This window comes from Mytilus edulis, chromosome 3 (assembly GCF_963676685.1).
Source record: "Mytilus edulis chromosome 3, xbMytEdul2.2, whole genome shotgun sequence".
Classification (NCBI taxonomy): domain Eukaryota; kingdom Metazoa; phylum Mollusca; class Bivalvia; order Mytilida; family Mytilidae; genus Mytilus; species Mytilus edulis.
The window spans coordinates 80,833,911-80,853,839 of record NC_092346.1 but is presented as its reverse complement, the minus strand read 5'-3'; the positions used below and the strand labels follow the sequence as shown (position 1 = coordinate 80,853,839).

At 32.0% G+C, this 19,929-nt stretch overlaps 1 protein-coding gene across 1 annotated transcript; it reads left to right on the top strand.

Annotated features, from left to right (window-relative positions):
• Window positions 1–590: 590 nt before the first annotated feature.
• Window positions 591–15,185, top strand: LOC139517580 (acid-sensing ion channel 1-like). The gene is made up of 8 exons (XM_071308799.1): window positions 591–812; window positions 4,391–4,937; window positions 6,631–6,729; window positions 7,620–7,770; window positions 10,000–10,056; window positions 12,269–12,419; window positions 13,058–13,152; window positions 14,953–15,185. Exons 1-8 carry the CDS (start codon window positions 685–687, stop codon window positions 15,126–15,128), a joined length of 1,404 nt encoding a protein of 467 aa, XP_071164900.1. The 5' UTR covers window positions 591–684; the 3' UTR covers window positions 15,129–15,185.
• The last annotated feature ends 4,744 nt before the right edge of the window (window positions 15,186–19,929 follow it).

Genomic DNA, 19,929 nt, shown 5'->3' with positions numbered 1-19,929 from the left:
CTTAGGCATAGTTATACACTTTAATTCAGTCACGGACCCGCGATATCACGGGTGTGTACTTGTATATATATATATATATATATATATATATGTGTGTGTGTGTGTGTTTTTTTTTATTTTTATTTACAACGTTTTGGTTTTGATGTATTATGATGTATATGTTTTGGGATCTGTTTTGTCTTTTCGTATTTGTTCTTTTTTCACCTTGGTGTTATCAGTGTCTTTTAATATATTGCGATTTGAATTTTTTAACGTCATATAAAACAGTCAATTATGATTGACTTTTGATTGAATTTGCAAACTGTGTTAAATCTTTAGAAAAAAGTAATGTGTTTACCTTTTTTTGTTGCAAGTACATTACACCAACTTTTCTCTTTACTCAAATGTTGTTTGCTTCGGAAGATAGGTATTTGCTTTTTCTAAAATAAATATGGATTTCATGATAGTTGATCTGAAGATAATTAAAACTCATCAATAGTTGTTTAACTGACAAATAGAAGTGCCATTAGAATGAATTGGTTGATTCCATTCCAACTTTTAAAATGTCATTAACTATCAACAAGTCTATCAACAGACATTGTACAATTGCGGAATTACGGGATATTGAATTTAAACAAGATACAGTTACACAAAATATTCAAAAGATTAACAATTTGTTCATAAAATATCAGTATTAATACAAAAATGTCCGACAAATCTGAAAAGCCAGAAAGACTGACATTTGCTAATATTTGGGATGATTATATAGAATCAACAGGATTTCATGCAGTGAATAAAATAAATTTTGGACGGAAGCATCCACTTGCAAGAACGTAAGTTAGTTAGTATATTATTCAGTATGAGTCACATTCATAATACAGCCTGGTGGATATAATAATTAATGGTAGCATATTCATTATAAAAATGACGTCATAAAGCAGAAACACATTCTAATTTGTTTCCTCGATAGTTACAATTATTCGCCTTTTCTGACGTGTTTTCAAATTTTGTTATCAAATAATTCTAGATGGTTGTTTAAACATGATACATAAAAAATATCCTGTTATGTTACTATTATATTAATAATAAAAAGCGCAAAAGAAAAGGACATTTGAGCACCGAAATTTAGGACATTTGAGTGTAAAGAAAAAAAACCAGTACCTTTCTGATATAATCCTTGTTCGCCACTAATTGGAAAGGTGGTTGTGAAAATAGGATACCGAACATATTATATTTAATCAAATGTAGAGTTTATTACGCAAAACGTTTATAACATCTTTCAATTGTAAAAAACAAAGCACTGCCATAAAACTAAAAATTCGGCAATGGTATTATTTGCAAGTCGGTTCGGGCTATCAATTTATATCTATAAGGCTTCTGACATAAAAAAAAAAAAAAAAAAAAAAAAAAAAAAACCTCATTAATTCCTATTGTACCGCGAATGCAAGTCCAGGAGATTCTGTTCCATCTTCTTGTCTGTTCGGCTATGAAGTACTACAAATATTCAAAATCGGAAGTTTGATGTAAGTCACAGATTTTTTTTATGGGTGACTATGATAAAATTGATTACAATGGGCATTTAACCAGTCGAAGGCCACCAATGGGCTTTTTATGCAGCGTTAACATCCTGCACCCGGAGGCGTGCTTCAGCTGGTCCCAAAAACAAAAATATGTACTAGTTTAGTGATAATGGACGTCATACTAAACTCTAAAATGTATAAAAGAAACTAAAATTGAAATACACAAAAGACTAGCATACAAACACACACCAATACGCACAGTAAAACTCGGTTTAAAAGAAGTCCAAGTACGATGACAGAATAGGTAACAATCACATAAGCAACACGACGGGTGCCACATGTGGAACAGGATCTGCTTACCCTTCCGGATGCCTGAGATCACCCCTAGTTTTTGGTGGGGTTCGTGTTGTTTATTCTTTAGTCTTCTATGTTGTGTCATGTGTACTATTGTTTTTCTGTTTGTCTTTTTCATTTTTAGCCATGGCGTTGTCAGATTGTTTTAGATTTATGAGTTTGACTGTCCATTTGGTATCTTTCGTCCCTCTTTTAACAAAAGAAACCAAATCTGTAACATATTCCTAAATAGGACTGTTATACCAAGTTGATAATTTGCATAGGTATACGACGTGTCTCGATATTTTGCACATCAAACATTCATGTATTTATTTTTTTATGTTTCTGTTATGGTTTCGGTTGTATATTCGTCGTATCTTATCGTTTGTAGTCCAAATTATTATAAAATTGACTTATAATATCATCATTGTCATGAACATTGTTTGGGCTGGTATTGGAAAATAATTATATAAAGTTCGTGATCGCATGTTCTTATGTAAGTGAGTCACTGATTTCGTGTGGTGTCTGTCATTGATGGAAGATGTTCGTATTTGTATTGCGGTTTGCATGTTGTGTTGTGACTATTATTTCATATTTTTATGAGTTTCTCTATGACGAGTGTTCTTTCGTGTGTTTGTGCTGTATTTCTGTCCTGTAGTGTTGTCATTTTAACAATATGTTTTAACATTGTCATCTAAGAGGGAGGTTTGGCTAGCCATAAAACCAGGTGCAACCCACTATTTTCTTTAAATGTCCTGTACCAAATAAGAAAATAGGAGTTGCTATCAAATAGTTCGTTTCTATGTAAGTAGGCGTTTGTTTTTGTTGAATTTAGTGTTCCTGTTGTTTCTTTGTTTCCTCTTATAGTTGATGTTCCCTTGGTTTTAGTTTATAACCCGGATTTGATTTCTCTCGATAGATTTAGGTGTCATACCACCAATTACTCCCTCAAATTTAGAACGTATGTGAAAGCAGGCCTACTCGGACAAAAAATAGTCCATTTGATGTCATTGTTTACTTAAACTAACCAACAAATTGGCAGAAATGAAACTTTTGGTGAAAGAGAAATATATTAAGACCATTTTGAGCTAAAATTTACTTGTTTATGAATTTGCATTCAAAATTGAGGATTAATGCACTCCAAAGTATACTAATTTAAGATTTCCAGAAAACCAGGGGTTATTTCTAGTGGTGCCTCTATTCGGAAGACCTTTTCTTTTTTATATGATTTTAGACAATGTCATCTGTTAAAAATTGGCATGTAGAAAGCTGAGACATGTACAATTCAGGATATACCTGGTTTCTATGAACTTAAACTTAAGGTAAAATATTTAGAAAGCTGTGAAAATTGTAAAATTTGGTTAAACAGATAGGGGTTTTAATTGGTGGTATGACACCTTTACGACTTTTAAACACCGGTATATACTACTGTTGCCTTTATTTTTTCTTCTTTTTTTCTGTCAATTAAATAAAATGTAGGACTGGTATTTTCTTTTTCAATTTGTCAAGGAAAAGATGACGATAGATTGTACCATTAAATGTTTAAATCGAAAAACACTTTTGTCTTGATCATTTCTGAGGAAGTTTACCCTGGAAACACGAACTTTTTCAAATTGATTAGATCTAATCGAATGTGCGTGTCTTCATAATAACAATACCCGACAATGCACGTCTTCAAAATGACAATCTTAAAATTTTACTAAAATTTAAAAGACTTGACAATGTACAAAAACCTAGATTCAACAGCAGAAGCAAAACACGACGTACTTATAAAAACATTCTCAAATCTTTTAAAAACGACAATGAAATTCATTTTACAAATTAATATTAAAATCATCATTAATGCTGATTAGATCTATTGTTAATAAAAGTGTTATACTTTTTGAAGCATCATAACATCGTCCCCGGTTTGCCGATAGGGTTCGTGTTGCTCGGACTTTGGTTTTATATGCTACGTTTTGGTAGTTTTTTGTTTTGTTTTTGTCATGGCATAGGTCAGTTTGTTTTCGACCTGTGAGTTTGATTATCCCTTTATGTATCCTCTGCCTCTCTTTTCTGGTAAAAATTTTGGTTTGGAAATTTCAAATTCTTATATATTTTTAAGATTACATTTTAATATATCAAAACTTTTTTTTTTATTAACATTATTTTGTTGACCACGTTTTGTATGTCCTTGATCGTCCTTACAATCGAAATCATAAAAAAAAATCAAAATGAACACTATAGCTTTTCAAAATGACAGAAAGACCGATTTCATTTTAATATATAAGCTTCAGAAGATACACTGAACCGATTAATTCAATCTAAACAATTGGAATAATGATGTTTTGCAAGGCTGGAAATTGGAAACACTTTTTAAAGCACTTTTAAGGTTAAGTCTTTTGTTAGATATCGTTAAGAGCAGTTATCAGAACCATTTTTAAGAACATAATAACAAAAAAAAAAAAAAAAATATAATAAGATAAGGTAAAATAAAACAAATTGGTAAATAACTAATAAAACTATATTTGTGCTAGGACAATATTCTGTTATTATATATTCTCTCTCCTTTGTAATAGAGTTTTTTGGATTGTTTTGTGGTTGGCGTCAGCTAGTTTCTTGATATATATCGTAGCCACCGAGTTATCATCATACTACAGCAATCCAACATTCACAACATTATCTATGAGGCATGCCGAGGAACTGCAATTTCCCGCCATTACGATCTGTAACCTTTCTACAAAGAACAGAAGCATGTTTGGAGACGATAACCGAACAGAGCATTATTACCTTGGAATAACTCCAAAACCTACAGAAGGAACACCTGTAAATTGGAGTGATCCTTTCTATTTTACAGAAGGGTTTTTTAATGAACGAACAATTGAAGATCTTTACAAGGAATCTAAACAATTAAATCAGTTTATTGAGTTCCATGAATTTGATTTGAAAGATAATTATCTGAATTACACACCAGTTGCAACAGACCTTAGACTGTGTGTAAGATTCAATGGAGGTAGCCCTGTTACCACTCCCATGTATGGAGGACTTTATAATCTACATGTGTATATAGATCTTCTTCTTGATGATGATTACTATCCTGAAAACTATCTTTCATCTGGATTAAAGGTAAAATAAAAAATACAACCTAAGAATGAATATTACCTTTGATGTCTTTACTAATGTTTAAAAAGACATTAAGAGGTTGCATATTTTTAACACTAGATAAGTATGTGTCTCTTGAATTTTTCAAGCTTCAAAATTCTTTAAGATTCTAAAAATATGTAGTTTTTAACATATATTAACATATAAACATAAAAACTTTTTAACATGTGACGGGCACGTGGAATGTTGAGGGTTTAAACTAGTCGAAGCAATCTCAACTCTGCCTGTTTTAACCAGTTTTTTTCTTTTTAAATAATAGAAGTACACAAAAAACAATGCAACAAATGCACTTAACTCTATCTTACAGGTATATAAAGCGATTAAAAATATATCGAGTAAGTGCACATCAATAAACTATCCAATACTATAAAATCAGTGGATGTACTTCAGACTTAAATTTTAGTAGCATAATTCAATCTGAAAGGAATCAAACGAAAAGAATTATTTCACATCTTCGTGGTTGTATTAGATATATTTTTAATATCATAAACGGTACCAATTTAACTGCACCAAAACTGCTGATCAAAATTATCAAAAGCCAAACAAGTACAAAGTTGAAGAGCTTTGATGACCCAAATCATCATAGAGTTGTGCCTAATACGACTAAAGTAATCTATGCCTGGGACAAAAAAAATCTTAGTATTTCGAATAATTCACACTTTAGTAAACAGTAAGTTTATAAAATTGAATAGCTACAAGTTAAAGAATTAAAGCTTAAAGCTTTCTGTTTATCTAAAGGTTTTACCGTATTCGAATTTGTGTACAATTTTGCATGCACAAGAGCATGAACAATTGCATATGAATAATGCAAGAAATTATATATAAAAATTTTCAATTTAAATTCCCGAAAATTGTCCTACGTTATGCAAATGGCTAAGAAATTAACGTATGATCGACAGGCTTTACTGTTTTACCAGTTTGTTTTATAAGATAATGTGTGATTACTACATATAAGAGACAGCTATTACTTAAGCGGTTCTGTTCAGTCCTTGTGACTGGTATTTCTTATAATATCTAAAGTCTGATATATAAAGTCTGCAAGAAATTAGTCAGCAAATTACAAAAAAAACAATCATGTCTTTCCTCAATGAAATATACCCCATGTGAAGGAGCTAACGGAACATCGCCATCAAGTAAAGGAAAATTAACAATAGCAAATAAGACAATACTAAAAAGTAGCTGATGCATTTGTTCATCGATATGTATTTCATTGTAACTATCGGCTAATGATGGGTCTATCTTATGATAGATACTTTATTAATGGATTCACGAAGTGGACAAACTCTGAACATTCAGAAAATCTTGCTGGATGGAGAAGAGAGAGACGGAAGATAATAAAGGGCTATGTAAACTCATCAGTAGAAAACATGGCAAAACACGAAAAACGACGAAAATACACAAATCAGTCTACAAAACTCAAAATAGAAAATTGAAGAATGAGCAAAACGAACCCAAACAACGATTGATTCAAACTATCAGTCTGATTTACTTTAAGAGTGTCATTATCGATTAAACTGTTTCTGTTTATATATTCGTCAGATCAACGAGACGAGTGACTGAATCCTGATTTAATACACATTTTTCGTGGCAAATTTGACTTATTGATCACCACTTGAGTGTTGAGAGCGCAACTTTGATAAATTTACTACTTATCCAGGTTGCTGTGCACGACCAAAACGAGGCTGTACTAATGGTAAATAACGGGTTCCTTGTCCCGCCTGCATCTGAAGCTTCCGTGGAAATTACTAGAAAGCAGGTACGTAGACATCTAGATTATTAGCAAATGAATTGATATTCCTTATCCGAAAATTTCAGGACAATTAAACTAAAAGTGGTTCTAAGCATTAACGATTCTAATAAATAAGCAATCTATCTTGATGCTTAGAAATAGTCGCGTTGTCCAGTCAGATAAGATCATACAAAAATAGATCAAATCTCTTTTATATCACCAGGTTTCGTTGGTGAGTTGTTTTAAAAGATATTTTCAATATCCACTGAAATAACTTCAGAACGAAACTGTAAAAAATTGTATACGTCTTAAAACCCTTTTATGGATTTAATACCTTCGTCATGAATTCTCTAAGCAAATTTTTCAAAAGCCTAGAACGTATACTAACCGTAACACGTGACGATCGAACTATATATGATCATATTCTACCTTAAAATAACAGCCAAATCCATCTAAGGTATAAATGTATTGTATGAATGAGCAGGACATTAACCTTTCTGTTTACTTATTAACTTTTTATACACTAATAATAATGATCAGTGCCATCAGAAAAATAAATTACAAACCATGTAACTATCTTATGTCCATTTATTATTATTATTATTATTCACTGAAACAATTCAAACAAGCCATATATTTGTATAAATAATATAAAAAGGATGTATCATTTGTCCACCTTTATTGTCCAAGGTTCACCAGGTGATCGTTTTAAAGATCTTTAAAGGTATCCGAAGTTTTTACAAACCATGCACAGTACAATGATGATCCGAAATTCATATAATTCACAGTTTGATTAAGGATTTGATAAAGAACTCTCGTTTTGAATCTTCCTCGGAATTCGATATTTTTGTTATTTTACTTTTTAATAGTTTGAAGTTTATCTTAATATTTATGTTCTACTATTGTTTGTTGTGCAGAATAAATACTTACCATCACCATACAAAGCTTTTGAGAATAACATCTGTGAAGAGAGTGCATCAAATTATAGTGCATCTAAATGTAGACATGACTGTCTACGAGATTCCATCATGCAGAAATGTGGCTGTTTTGATTTTATGTTCGAAAGTCGTAAGTAATGTAGAATACATCAACGGTTTAAAAAATGTGTGTTGTAATTATATTAATATAGTTGTTGTAGAAAACGCCATATAGTAATCAAACAATACTTGACCCGATGTTGTTTTCGCAGAAATAGCCGCTAAAACTACCGGTTTTGTGATAAGTCACCTTATATAAACTGCTAAATAGGGAATAATTTTTGACAATTCACATAGAGACAAGCTCCTCTTAATAAAGAAATACTGACCAATCATTAATAGGTCTGGGGATTTTTTTTTAGAAATATCAACCTTTTAAAAGTATCTTCCTTGGCTCTTTATGGTACCAACGTACATACATGTTCTGAAAGTGTGTAAAAGCGCTGCGTCTGTCAGTTGCTCAACGAAGCCTCTTACCTAATAATAAACATCAGCATTTAAACCGTCCTTTAAAGATAATGTGAAAGATTTTATTTATGCAGCGTTTATTTGTTAATCAGATATGGATCCTTGAAAGAGGGACGAAAGATACCAGAGGGACAATTACACTCATAGATCGAAATTAAACTGACAAAGTCATGGCTAAAAAAGAAAAAGACAAACAAACAATCAACTTGTACGACTCGCTTGTGTATGTAACAATGTTTAAGATTTTAACGAGTGAAATTTATGTATTACTGAAAAATTATTACACCAGGGTTTTCGATATCACAAACTCGTCAAAACATTTATTAAATTTTATCATCGGTATAAGGACATAATTCGTAAATATTGATCAACATGCATACTTCTTATACGTTCAGGTATTTAACATCCATTTTTTTATGGAAATACTCTTGATAAAACACAAAAATATCAGTATTCACCCCAGAAACTAACAAAACCTTTGAAAAGACTCATTAAGAACGGATATAGTTACGATACTTTTGTCAGGTCATTAAAGATTGCATATTTTGGCGTTTATATTGATTCACTTATAGGGTCTTTGCAATGGAACTTAACACATGTATCTAAAATCCAGTTGTTTGCATTACACGGGTTATGTTCACCTCATATATGTTATGATGGTATGATACTAAATCCCTAACGGGAGGGATTGTGCCTGATATTCATATGAAGAAGACATAATCTTTCAATCAGTTTAATTTAATTCAGGAGCTGGCACGCAGTTAACTGCTAGTAGTCTGTTGTTATTTATGTATTATTGTCATTTTTTTTCTTTGGTTACATCTTCTGACATTAGACTCGGACTTCTCTAGAACTGAATTTTAATGTGCGTATTGTTATTACTTTTCTACGTTGGCTAGAGGTATAGGGGGAGATTTGAGATCTCATAAACATGTTTAACCCCGCCACATTTTTGCGCATGTCCAAAGTCAGGAGCCTCTGGCCTTTGTTATTCTTGTATTATTTTTAATTTTAGTTTCTTGTATACAATTTGGAGTTTAGTATGGCGCTCATTATCACTGAACTAGTATATATATTTGTTTAGGGGCCAGCTGAAGGACGCCTTCTCGCTGCATTGCAGACCGGTTGGTGACCTTCTGCTGTTGTCTATTCTATGGTCGGGTTGTTTTCTCTTTGACACATTCCCCATTTCCATTTTTAATTTTAAATAATAGTACACAAGACACAACATAGAAAACTAAAGCCTAAGCAACACTAAACTGAAATAGAAGCAAATATTTTCATGTTTTATTTAGTTCAACTAACATTCGACAAATACTGTCCGCTTGAATATTAGAAATAAACTCATCATAGATACCAGGACTAAATTTAGTATATACGCCAGACGAGCGTTTCGTCTACAAAAGACTCATTAGTGTAATTTAGTGACGCTCGAATCCAAAAAAGTTTTTAAAAAAAAGCAAAATAAAGTACGAAGTTGAAGAGTATTGAGGACCAAAATTCCTGAAAGTTTTACCAAATACAGCTTAGGTAATCTATGCCTGAGGTAGAAAAGCCTTAGTATTTCAAAAGATTCTAAAATTGTAAACAGTCAATTTATAAATATAACCATATCAATGACAATTCATGTCAGCACAAAAAGTGCTGACTACTGGGCTTGTGATACACTCGGGGAAATAAATCTCCACCAGCAATGGCATCGACCCAGGGGTTGTAAATGAGCTTCAAAAACCAACAGATTTTTAGCATATAGTCAATTATGGCGTGGTAGGAAGATTTGACTGAAAAAATCGCTGATTAAGACATAACACAAAGGATTATATCATTGTTAAGAATTTCAATTCTTTTTCAGCCACAGGAAAGTATTGCTCAAAAGAAAGATATGCAGAGTGTGTTCGTCCAGCTATTTGTAAGTTAATGAGAAAAAAAAAAACCGAAACGACATTTGTAACTAAACTGAAAAGTATGATACCACAATACATTCGCGAATCTGCAAGCACTTAATTCAGCACTTTCCATCACCAACAAGTAATCGACACCTTGTATCCCTTGTTTTCATTTTGGGTTTGTAAATTATTTTTTTAATAAAGGGTGTGTGTAAGTAGCTTACCTGTAAACGACGAAACGTTTAATTGCCAGGGGTTGTAATTATACTGTACCTTCATTGATTCTGGTATTTTTACTGATCGACAGGCTCCTGACAATAAAAATTTGGTAAAGTTTAACATTTTCTACATCTTTTTAACCATTTTTTGGCAATGTGTGTCATTGCAGTTCTTTAGATTGTGTGATAATATGTCATTCTGATTAAATTGCAGTGTCAAAACTGTACTAAACGAATCAATGAAAACTAAATGCATACTCTTATTGAAACATCATATACTTAATTGCATAGGAATCTTACAAAATGTCATGATCAGAGATTAGGATTTTGAGGCGAAAACTAAAATTTTATCCTATAATCTCCGGAAATTTGATACCTGGAAATTGGTTAAATGTTACTCTACTAAAAAAAATAACAAACAAAATTGTCCACGGAAACTGACTAACTGTTATTACCAAAGAGAAGTATTTTAAGGAAAAAATAACGAATTATCATAAAATCTCTGAAAATAGGAAGCCGGAAAATTTATCAAATGTAACTCTATTTTAAACATAACAAATAAAATTGAATACGGAAACTGACCAAATTTTATTATAAGAAAAAACTATATTGATTATATATATCAAAAACTAAGATTTTTATCATAAAATCACAGAGAAAAAAACCTTTGTATCGGAGAGGGTGTCATATGGGGGCAAGGGTAACAAGGTATCAACGTCACGCTATTGGCAGTTTTAGGAAGTATGTTATATGCTCAAGAGGTAAAACTTCTATCAAATGTAAACTAGTTACGTAGAAAAAATGCTACATTATGCCCATGACATGGTATGGTACAAATACCTCCATTTGTCTGTAAATTAAGAACAAAAACACTAAATTGAAATTCTTTTTTCATAAAATACAAAGAAAGATAAAAATCTGTACAGCATATTTTCTTTCTTTTTATAATAGACATAACACATTTCATGGGAGATTCTGCAGATATGTATAACATGTATTTCTCCTTTAACATTTCATGGGAGATTCTGCAGACAGGTAGTACATGTATTTGTCCTTTCGCATTTCAGGAGAAATTCTGCAGACAGGTATGACATGAATTTGTCCTTTAACATTTCAGGGGAGATCCTGCAGACAGGTATGACATAAATTTGTCCTTTAACATTTCAGGGGAGATCCTTCAGACAGGTGTGAACTGTATTTGTCCGTTTAATTACCAGGGGAGATTCTGCAGGCAGATATGACATGTTTTTGGCCGTTTACATTTCCAGGAGAGCTTCTGGAGACGAGTATAACATGTATTTATCCGTCTACATTACAAGAGATATTCTGCAGAAATGTTTGACATGAATTCGTCCGTTTTTGTTTCAGGAGATATTCTGCAGACAGGTATGACATGTATTTGACCGTTTACATTTCAGGAGAAATTCTGCAGACAGGTATGACATGTATTTGTCCTTTAACATTTCATGGGAGATTTTGCAGATTGGTATAACATGTATTTGACCTTACACACATTATGAGAGATTCTGCAGACAGGTATGACATGTATTTGTCCTTTCACATTGCAGGTGAAACTCTGCAGACAAGTATGACATGTATATGTCCGTTAACATTTCAGGGGAGATTCTGCAGACAGGTATGACATGTATTTGTATGTTAACATTTCAAGGGAGATCCTGCAGACAGGTTTGACATGTATTTGTCCTTTCATATTTCAGGGAAGATTCGGCAGACAGGTATGACATGTATTTATTCTTTTAGATTTCAGGGGACATTCTGGAGACAGGTATGACATTATTTGTCCGTTTACATTTCAGGAGATATTCTGCAAACAGGTATGACATGTATTTGTCATTTCACATTTAAGGGGTGATCCTTGAGAAAGATATGACATGTCTTTTTCCTTTCATATCTCATGGGAGATTCTGCAAATAGATATGACATGTATTCGCCCGTATACATTTCAGGGGACAATCTGCAAACAGATATGAAATGTTTTTGACTGTTTATATTTCAGGGGCAATTCTGGAGACAGGTAGTAAATGTATGTGTCCGTTTGCATGTCAGAGAACCACTTATGGTACAAAATTATCATTTGGAAAATTTCCGTCTAATTTTATGTCAAAATCATTGGTTAAACTACTGAACGAGACGGAGGAACACATCAAGTATGTATGAACATTTATGTGATTAAAATATTTGTATGAACATGGAAGTGAAATATGATACTTCCTTTGTAAGAAGTTTCAAGATTTACGATTGAAACCATGTTCTTTTTTCTAGAACGTGTGCAATATATAAAAAGCGTCAATGTAACTTTGCAGAATAAAAACCATAAAGAAGCATTGTTGGAAAATACATAGTCATGTGTCCTTGCTACAAAACAGAAAAGCTCGTTCGAAAAAACTTTATATTTTTCTATGATGTACATCTATACTGTTAGATAAATCGTCTATATATATAAATTATTCCTGTGCATTTGCATAGGCATTTGTCCGAACTACTCAAATTAAAAACAAAATAAAGTAAAAGTAGTTCAAACATATCATTACTCGGATTAAAGCTTGAAACAAAGAATACAAATTCAAATGAGGTTTTTTGGTGCTAGGTTGCTCCATTTGGTTTCCTCAAACTATTTTTGAGACCCCTGTAGGGAATTCTTCGGGGTACTTGTTCCTTTTTTCCAACAATAAACTGAAAATTATTGTTTAAGAAAGTATCATTAAAATAAGGATGATTAAAATAAGCTTAAAAGCTTTTTTTATTAACATCTTTGATATCAAGCAAATTACATCTTTTGTTTCAGAAAAAATTACGTAAGTCTTAGAATATATTATAAAAATTTGCAGACGACAATCACTGAACAGAAACCTAAATACGAAAATGCTGGAGATATATTTTGTAAGTATTTCAGTGTAATTTACATCTTTGTTCTGTTAAATTTTGACAAAAATCGTGTTGATATTCTATGACGAAACTTGGCCAAAATAACCTCTTGGTAGTTTGCTTACCTCGGCTGTTTGGGTGTTGGTTTGATCAAGGTCATGTCTTATTAAATCTAAAAAATCTTTTGATTGAAGTTGAATTTTCCTGCAACATGAAGTGGATGAAGGCAAGTTTAGGTCACTGTACCGTCTACAACAATAAGCAAATCCATACCATACAGTTTATGCCATATCCATACTGTTCATACTGGATAAGAACAAGCATGATACATTATGATGATATTAACTTATTATTATCTTGTCATGAATAAAGGGTGGTAGTGGGCATATATTGTTGAAAAAGAAACCCATCGACACAAAAAAAGTCAAAGACTTGATGTCAACATACGGTCTTCACTACACAGGTGCCTATATTACATGTGAGGCTCAAATTGTCTCAATGTTTATTAAAAAAAACACCATAAAAATGAATTTAACCGGGACTATACTAATGGTGTGATATGAACACTAAGCGTATGTAGTATTTATCTCTTGACGTTAGCCATCTAGTTATCAATCAGTCAAATTAAAGAATTAACGAGGATCACTCGATCTCTCTCTGCTGGTGGACGTTTCGTCCCCGAGGATATCACCAGCCCAGTAGTCATTACTTTGGTGTTGACATGAATATCAATGGTGTGGTCTTTTTATAAATTTCCTGTTTACTTTCGAAAAACTAAGGATTTTCTTATCCCAGGAATAGATTACCTTAGACGTGTTTGGCACAACTTTTAGGCATTTTGGATCCTTAATGCTCTTCAACTTCGTACTTGTTTGGCTTTATAAAAATTTTGATATGAGCGTCACTGATGATTTTTATGTAGACGAAACGCGCGTCTGGCGTACTAGATTATAATCCTGGTACCTTTGAAAACTATTTACACCACTGGGTCGATGCCACTGCTGATGGACGTTTCGTCCGCGATGATATCACCAGCCCAGTAGTCAGCACTTCGGTGTTGACATGAATATCAATTATGTGGTCATTTTTTTATAAATTTCCTGTTTACAAAACTTTGATTTTTTTTTTGAAAACCCATAGATGTAATTTACATCTATGGAAAAACTAAGGATCTTCTTATCCCAGGAATAGATTACCTTAGACGTGTTTGGCACAACTTTGGGGAATTTTGGATCCTTAATGCTCTTCAACTTCGTACTTGTTTCGCTTTATAAATATTTTGATATGAGCGTCACTGATGAGTCTTATGTAGACGAAACACGCATCTGGCGTACTAAATTATAATTCTGGTACCTTTGATAACTAATTATATTTGCATCAATACTGCAAACAAGTTGAACTCGGTTATTTGGACAGCGATCACATTTAGATAACAACGCACTTTATTTTTTATTTTATGTATTCTTTATATCAGTTCCTTTTTTGCAGGAATACTTTTCAATATAAAAAGGAAATGTGGTCTGATTGTCAATGATAGAACTATCCGCTAGTGAGGTCACCGTGTACACAGCCTACAACAACGAATAAACTCTTACCGTTCAGTAAGCGATAAAAGGCCCCGACATGACAAATTTTGACAGAATTATAAAAAAAACCAACAGCTTGATTTATGGTCAAACAAAACACGAAAAAAGGATGTCACAGACATACGCGATAGCCACTCAATTACAGGCTCCTGAATGGGGGCAGGCACATGTTACAAACTAGTATGGAGGGGTTTACCATGTTAATCTATAACGATTTTTCTTTTTTCAGCCAATGTTGGTGGACAGATGGGATTGTTCCTTGGTGCTAGCATATTAACAGTTATTGAACTAGGCGAGTTCATGTTGTTTGTCATGTGGTACTTTTTAGTAAACCTGTTTAAGCGAAACGTTGTAGTTTACAATGGGAATGAAATATGTCTATCAAAGCAAGAACAAAAAAACTAATATTATGTTTATATAAATGCCTTGTTTAAATTAATATGTTATAGTTCATATTGAATGTTTTAGTCTACAATAAACTTCTTTATATGAAATAATTATTATAGAACAATTATTCAGAGTGCAAAGTTGTCAATCTTAAGAATAATCAAAGGATGCTTGTCGGTTTCTCTCTACCGATGAACTTGAATTGTTCATTGGCCGTATATCTTTTGTATGCCCCCTTTGCAAATGTCGGGCATATTGTTTAACCGTGTCCGCCCGTCTGTCCCACACAGGTTATATGGTTTGTTCAGCTAATTCCTCCTATACCATGACATATCATATTTTTCACAGAAGGTAAATGTGTATAAACAAAACATAAAGCCATTAAAATATAATATCATGAGGTTTTCATAGATCAAAGATTATCAAAACTTTTAACGTTTAGAACATTCAACATAATGATTTGCATATTGCACATAACAAAGAATAGCAATGACGTGTCATACAATTGTTTGACAAAAAAGGTAATTTGACATAACACAGAGAGGCAGTGTCAGTAAACATAACATAAACATAAAGAAGGAATGTCATGACGTAAAGACAAAGCGATAAAACACAAAAATATTTACAGTAACAACAGATTACAGCGTTCCATACCAACGGATACACCATCTTTATCTATAGCTTAACATTAACATTAACATGAAGCACAAAAAGGATTCCTATATCGTTGTTTAATAAGTATTGGTGGTCTAAATAATCAACAGTGACCTTATGAAATTCATGCTTTTTCAAAATTTATGTCAAATTTGCGAAGGACAATCTATAAAAATGTTATATGTTTTCACCGATATGATTGTCCATAGTACAGCAACATTCACATTTTATATATCATTATTTGATTTGAATAGCAGACAGGGAATACGGAAAAATAAAAGTAAAATTATTAAATACAATTATATCTGCTAACCTAATACATGAGATCAACAAGCACACTAAATACTTCGACTTGTATGATAGGATTCAGCAAATTTGTTTTTTGTGTATTTCTTTTTTAAAAGTAGACCGCTTTACTAAAAAAAAAAGCAGAAAAAAAACTGCGATCGAAATTTATGTAAAGCTTGTGAACAGAGTTCGAAATTAAACATAAATAGCCTGTAAAAAAATGTTTTTAATTCTTGTAATTTTCAACCCAAATATATGTTCCTTATTTCTTTCTATTTCAACTTTCATAAAAGTCCGGAATCCCATCCATGCATATCTCACGTAAATATATCAAAGTGATATCGACATGTGTACATATGTTATGAAATTTGTTTCGAAAACCAGGAACCACGGAAAGAATACTGACGCACATTCACGTAATTATAGATATGAATATATATATACGAATTGTTAATAGTTCACTTCATATAATTGGAATTTTCTAATTGTCTATATTCCCATATGTAGTCTGATAGAGAACAAAAATGTTTAATGGTTGAGATATTATGGTATTTCGTGTGGTTTCCTGTAACAGTAGCTATTGATATCTTTTCACAAATAAGTGAACGGGGTCTGGACGGGGTCGTTGCAATAATAGTTATCAAAGGTACCAGGATTATAATTTAGTACGCCAGACGCGCGTTTCGTCTACATAAGACTCATCAGTGACGCTCATATCAAAATATTTATAAAGCCAAACACGTACAAAGTTAAACAGCATTGAGGATCCAAATTCCTAAAAGTTGTGACAAATACGGCTAAGGTAATCTATGCCTGTGATAAGAAAATCTTTAGTTTTTCGATAATTTCAAAGTTTTGTAAATATTCTTTCTACTTGTAAGGACATAAAAGATGTAAATAAAATGTGACCCGCCATGACATTTGCAGGCTTATGGAGGTAGAACGTTATTGTTAGAAACATTATAAACATGATAAATATCGAGATTCAATGAAATATGTATTTGTGAAGAAGAGATAAACACTTGCCTTGGCTTCTTTTTTGCGGACGTCGAACTATACATCATATATAAGTTTTGAAGAAGTTTTACTTTATCGTTTGAAGAGATTTGAATCAACATTTTAAATTGATACACACAAAAATCAAATTTCTGCTCTATAGATTTCCTTTCATAAATGAAGTCTGAAATATATCCATAATAAATGCACCGTATCAAATGCATATAAGAGAACACCTACTTTTAAACTGTTACGCGTCGCATACTATATGTATAGAGACATGCATAATAAATCTAAATTAAAAAAAGGGAATTCTTAAAGCTTACCTTGGCAAATTTTAGACTAACTTCATTTCAACAAGTTTAAATTACATGTTCTAAAATAGAGCTACAAACAAACAAAAATGCTCTGCTTTAAAGATTTTCTTTCATAAATGAAGTCTGAAATATATCCATAATAAATGCACCGTATCAAATGCATATATGAGAACACCTACTTATAAACTGTTACGCGTCGCATACTATATGTTTAGAGACATGCATAATAAATCTAAATAAAAAAGGAATTCTAAAAGCTTACTTTGACAAATTTTAAACTAACTTCATTTCAACAAGTTTAAATTACATGTTCTAAAATAGATTTGTATTGTAGTAAATTTAAGTCTTTGAAATTTTATTCAAATACGCTATTGAACATCACTAAGAGCCAATAAATACAATAATTTTGTGTTTTATAATTTAGTGTCTTCAATAAATAAAAGTCGTCATAGAATAGTCTCATTTTCATACAGGTATTCGAAATGACTCGTTTCATTGCTATTACAACAAATATGTCATAATACCATGACAGAGAGTTTTGTTTCGGAATATTCTAGGTAAATATACAAAAAGCAAATTTTAGACAATGTACCCTCCTAAGCCATGAAGTGGCTTGTCACATATAGTTAACGGTGTTTTTCTCACAATGACGTTCTACCTCCATAAGCCTGGATATGTCGTGGCTGGTCACAAATAAAAAACGATATAAAGTTAAAAATGAAAAATAGATATGAAGATTTAATTCAAAATAAATTTCAAAACATCGATGATAAAAGTAAATTTTTTCTCTATAAAAAACTAAAAAAAGATTACAAACTAGAATATTATCTAAATACATCTAATTTTCAGATAAGGAGATTAATCACTAAATTTAGAATAAGTGATCACTCCCTCTTGATTGAAAAGGGGAGATATTTTAAAATCCCAAGAGAGGAACGTCTTTGCCATAAATGTAAAATACTAGAGGATGAGAAACATTTTTTACTATATTGTGAGTATAATAAAACTCTAAGAAATGACTTTTTTCATCACATATGTACAGAAAATAATAACTTTAATAATTTAAATGAAGAAGAAAAAATTCATTATTTACTAAATCCATCATCGCCTTTACAAACAAATAAGTTAGGATCCTTCTTGAAAAAGTCATTAGAACTGAGGGCAGGGGACTCTTAACAACTTGTTTGTTGTTATAAATTTTAATGCTGTTGATATTTTGTATGTTTAATATGTATGTATATATGTTTATTGTGTTTATTGTATTAATATATGTTGGTCACAAACTGTAAAGTTTATATGACAATAAAAAAAAATATTTGATTTGATTTGTAAACAGGGAATTTATAAAAATGACCACATAATTGATATTCATGTCAACACCGAAGTGCTGACTACTGGGCTGGTGATACCCTCGGGGACGAAACGTCCACCAGCAGTGGCATCGACAATAAACTAGGGTTTCCTGAATAACAGCTGACAATCACCGTCAAAATGAATCGACATTTTACACTCCGAAATAATATAGATCAGTAATTAATTAACGTAACTGCAAACAGTATCATATATCACAATGAAATGGGGAAAAACCATTGTTATTAAATTTGTAATGTAATGAGATAAAATCTAAAGTACCTCTTTTTTAAAAAGGAAAATCAAACAACCAATACTATTTATTATGAAGAAACAAATATATAATTCGTTGAACAGGTGACAAAGATAATGGCACTGTCTGTGATATGTATTTGGATATCTTGGTGTTTCGGGGGTTGATGTCTTTTTGGCGTATACTTTCGCATCTCTTTAGTGAATATACGAAAAAAGTCCCTGCAGCAGGTTGTAAATAAACTCATCATAGATACCAGGACTAAATTTTGTATATACGCCAGACGTGCGTTTCGTCTACAAAAGACTCATCAGTGACGGTCGAATCCAAAAAAGTTTAAAAGGCCAAATAAAGTACGAAGTTGAAGAGCATTGAGAACCAAAATTTCTAAAAGTTTTGCCAAATTCAGCTAAGGTAATCTATGCCTGAGGTAGAAAAGCCTTCGTATTTCAAAAATTCAATATTTTGTAAACAGTTAATTTATAAATGTAACCATATCAATGATAATTCATGTCAGCACAAAAGTGCTGACTACTGGGCTGGTGATACCCTCGGGGAAATAAATCTCCACCAGCAGTGGCATCGACCCAGTGGTTGTAAATAAACTCATCATAGATACCAGGACTAAATTTAACAAGCTGGCACGTTCAAAATCCAGGGTGTCGATTAAACATATCTGTTTAAATATGGTATACTTCCATGGTTTAAACAAGTGACACGTGATTATCTTAAATGCTTTCCATAACAATATATCATATTTGGTTTTTCGTTGTATCAGTTTCAAGGTTGTTAAGATTTGATTTCGCCTTTTCATACGAAAAACGTAAACAAAATGTTTACGGATGGTTCAAATGATATACACGAGTGTATATATGTATGGTGTAAAGTGGATTCATTCAACTAGATCTTGTTCTTCCTCATTCTTAAATTGTAAACTAGCAGAAGTATAGAAATTTTGAGA

What these genes read in the sequence shown, in the direction of transcription:
- LOC139517580 (XM_071308799.1), top strand. Translation starts at nt 685, where the DNA reads ATGTCCGACAAATCTGAAAAGCCAGAAAGACTGACATTTGCTAATATT. An exon ending in AAGCATCCACTTGCAAGAAC is followed by an intron (nt 813 to 4,390) that starts GTAAGTTAGTTA and finishes CCTTTGTAATAG; the next exon opens with AGTTTTTTGGATTGTTTTGT. An exon ending in AAATGCTGGAGATATATTTT is followed by an intron (nt 13,153 to 14,952) that starts GTAAGTATTTCA and finishes TTCTTTTTTCAG; the next exon opens with CCAATGTTGGTGGACAGATG.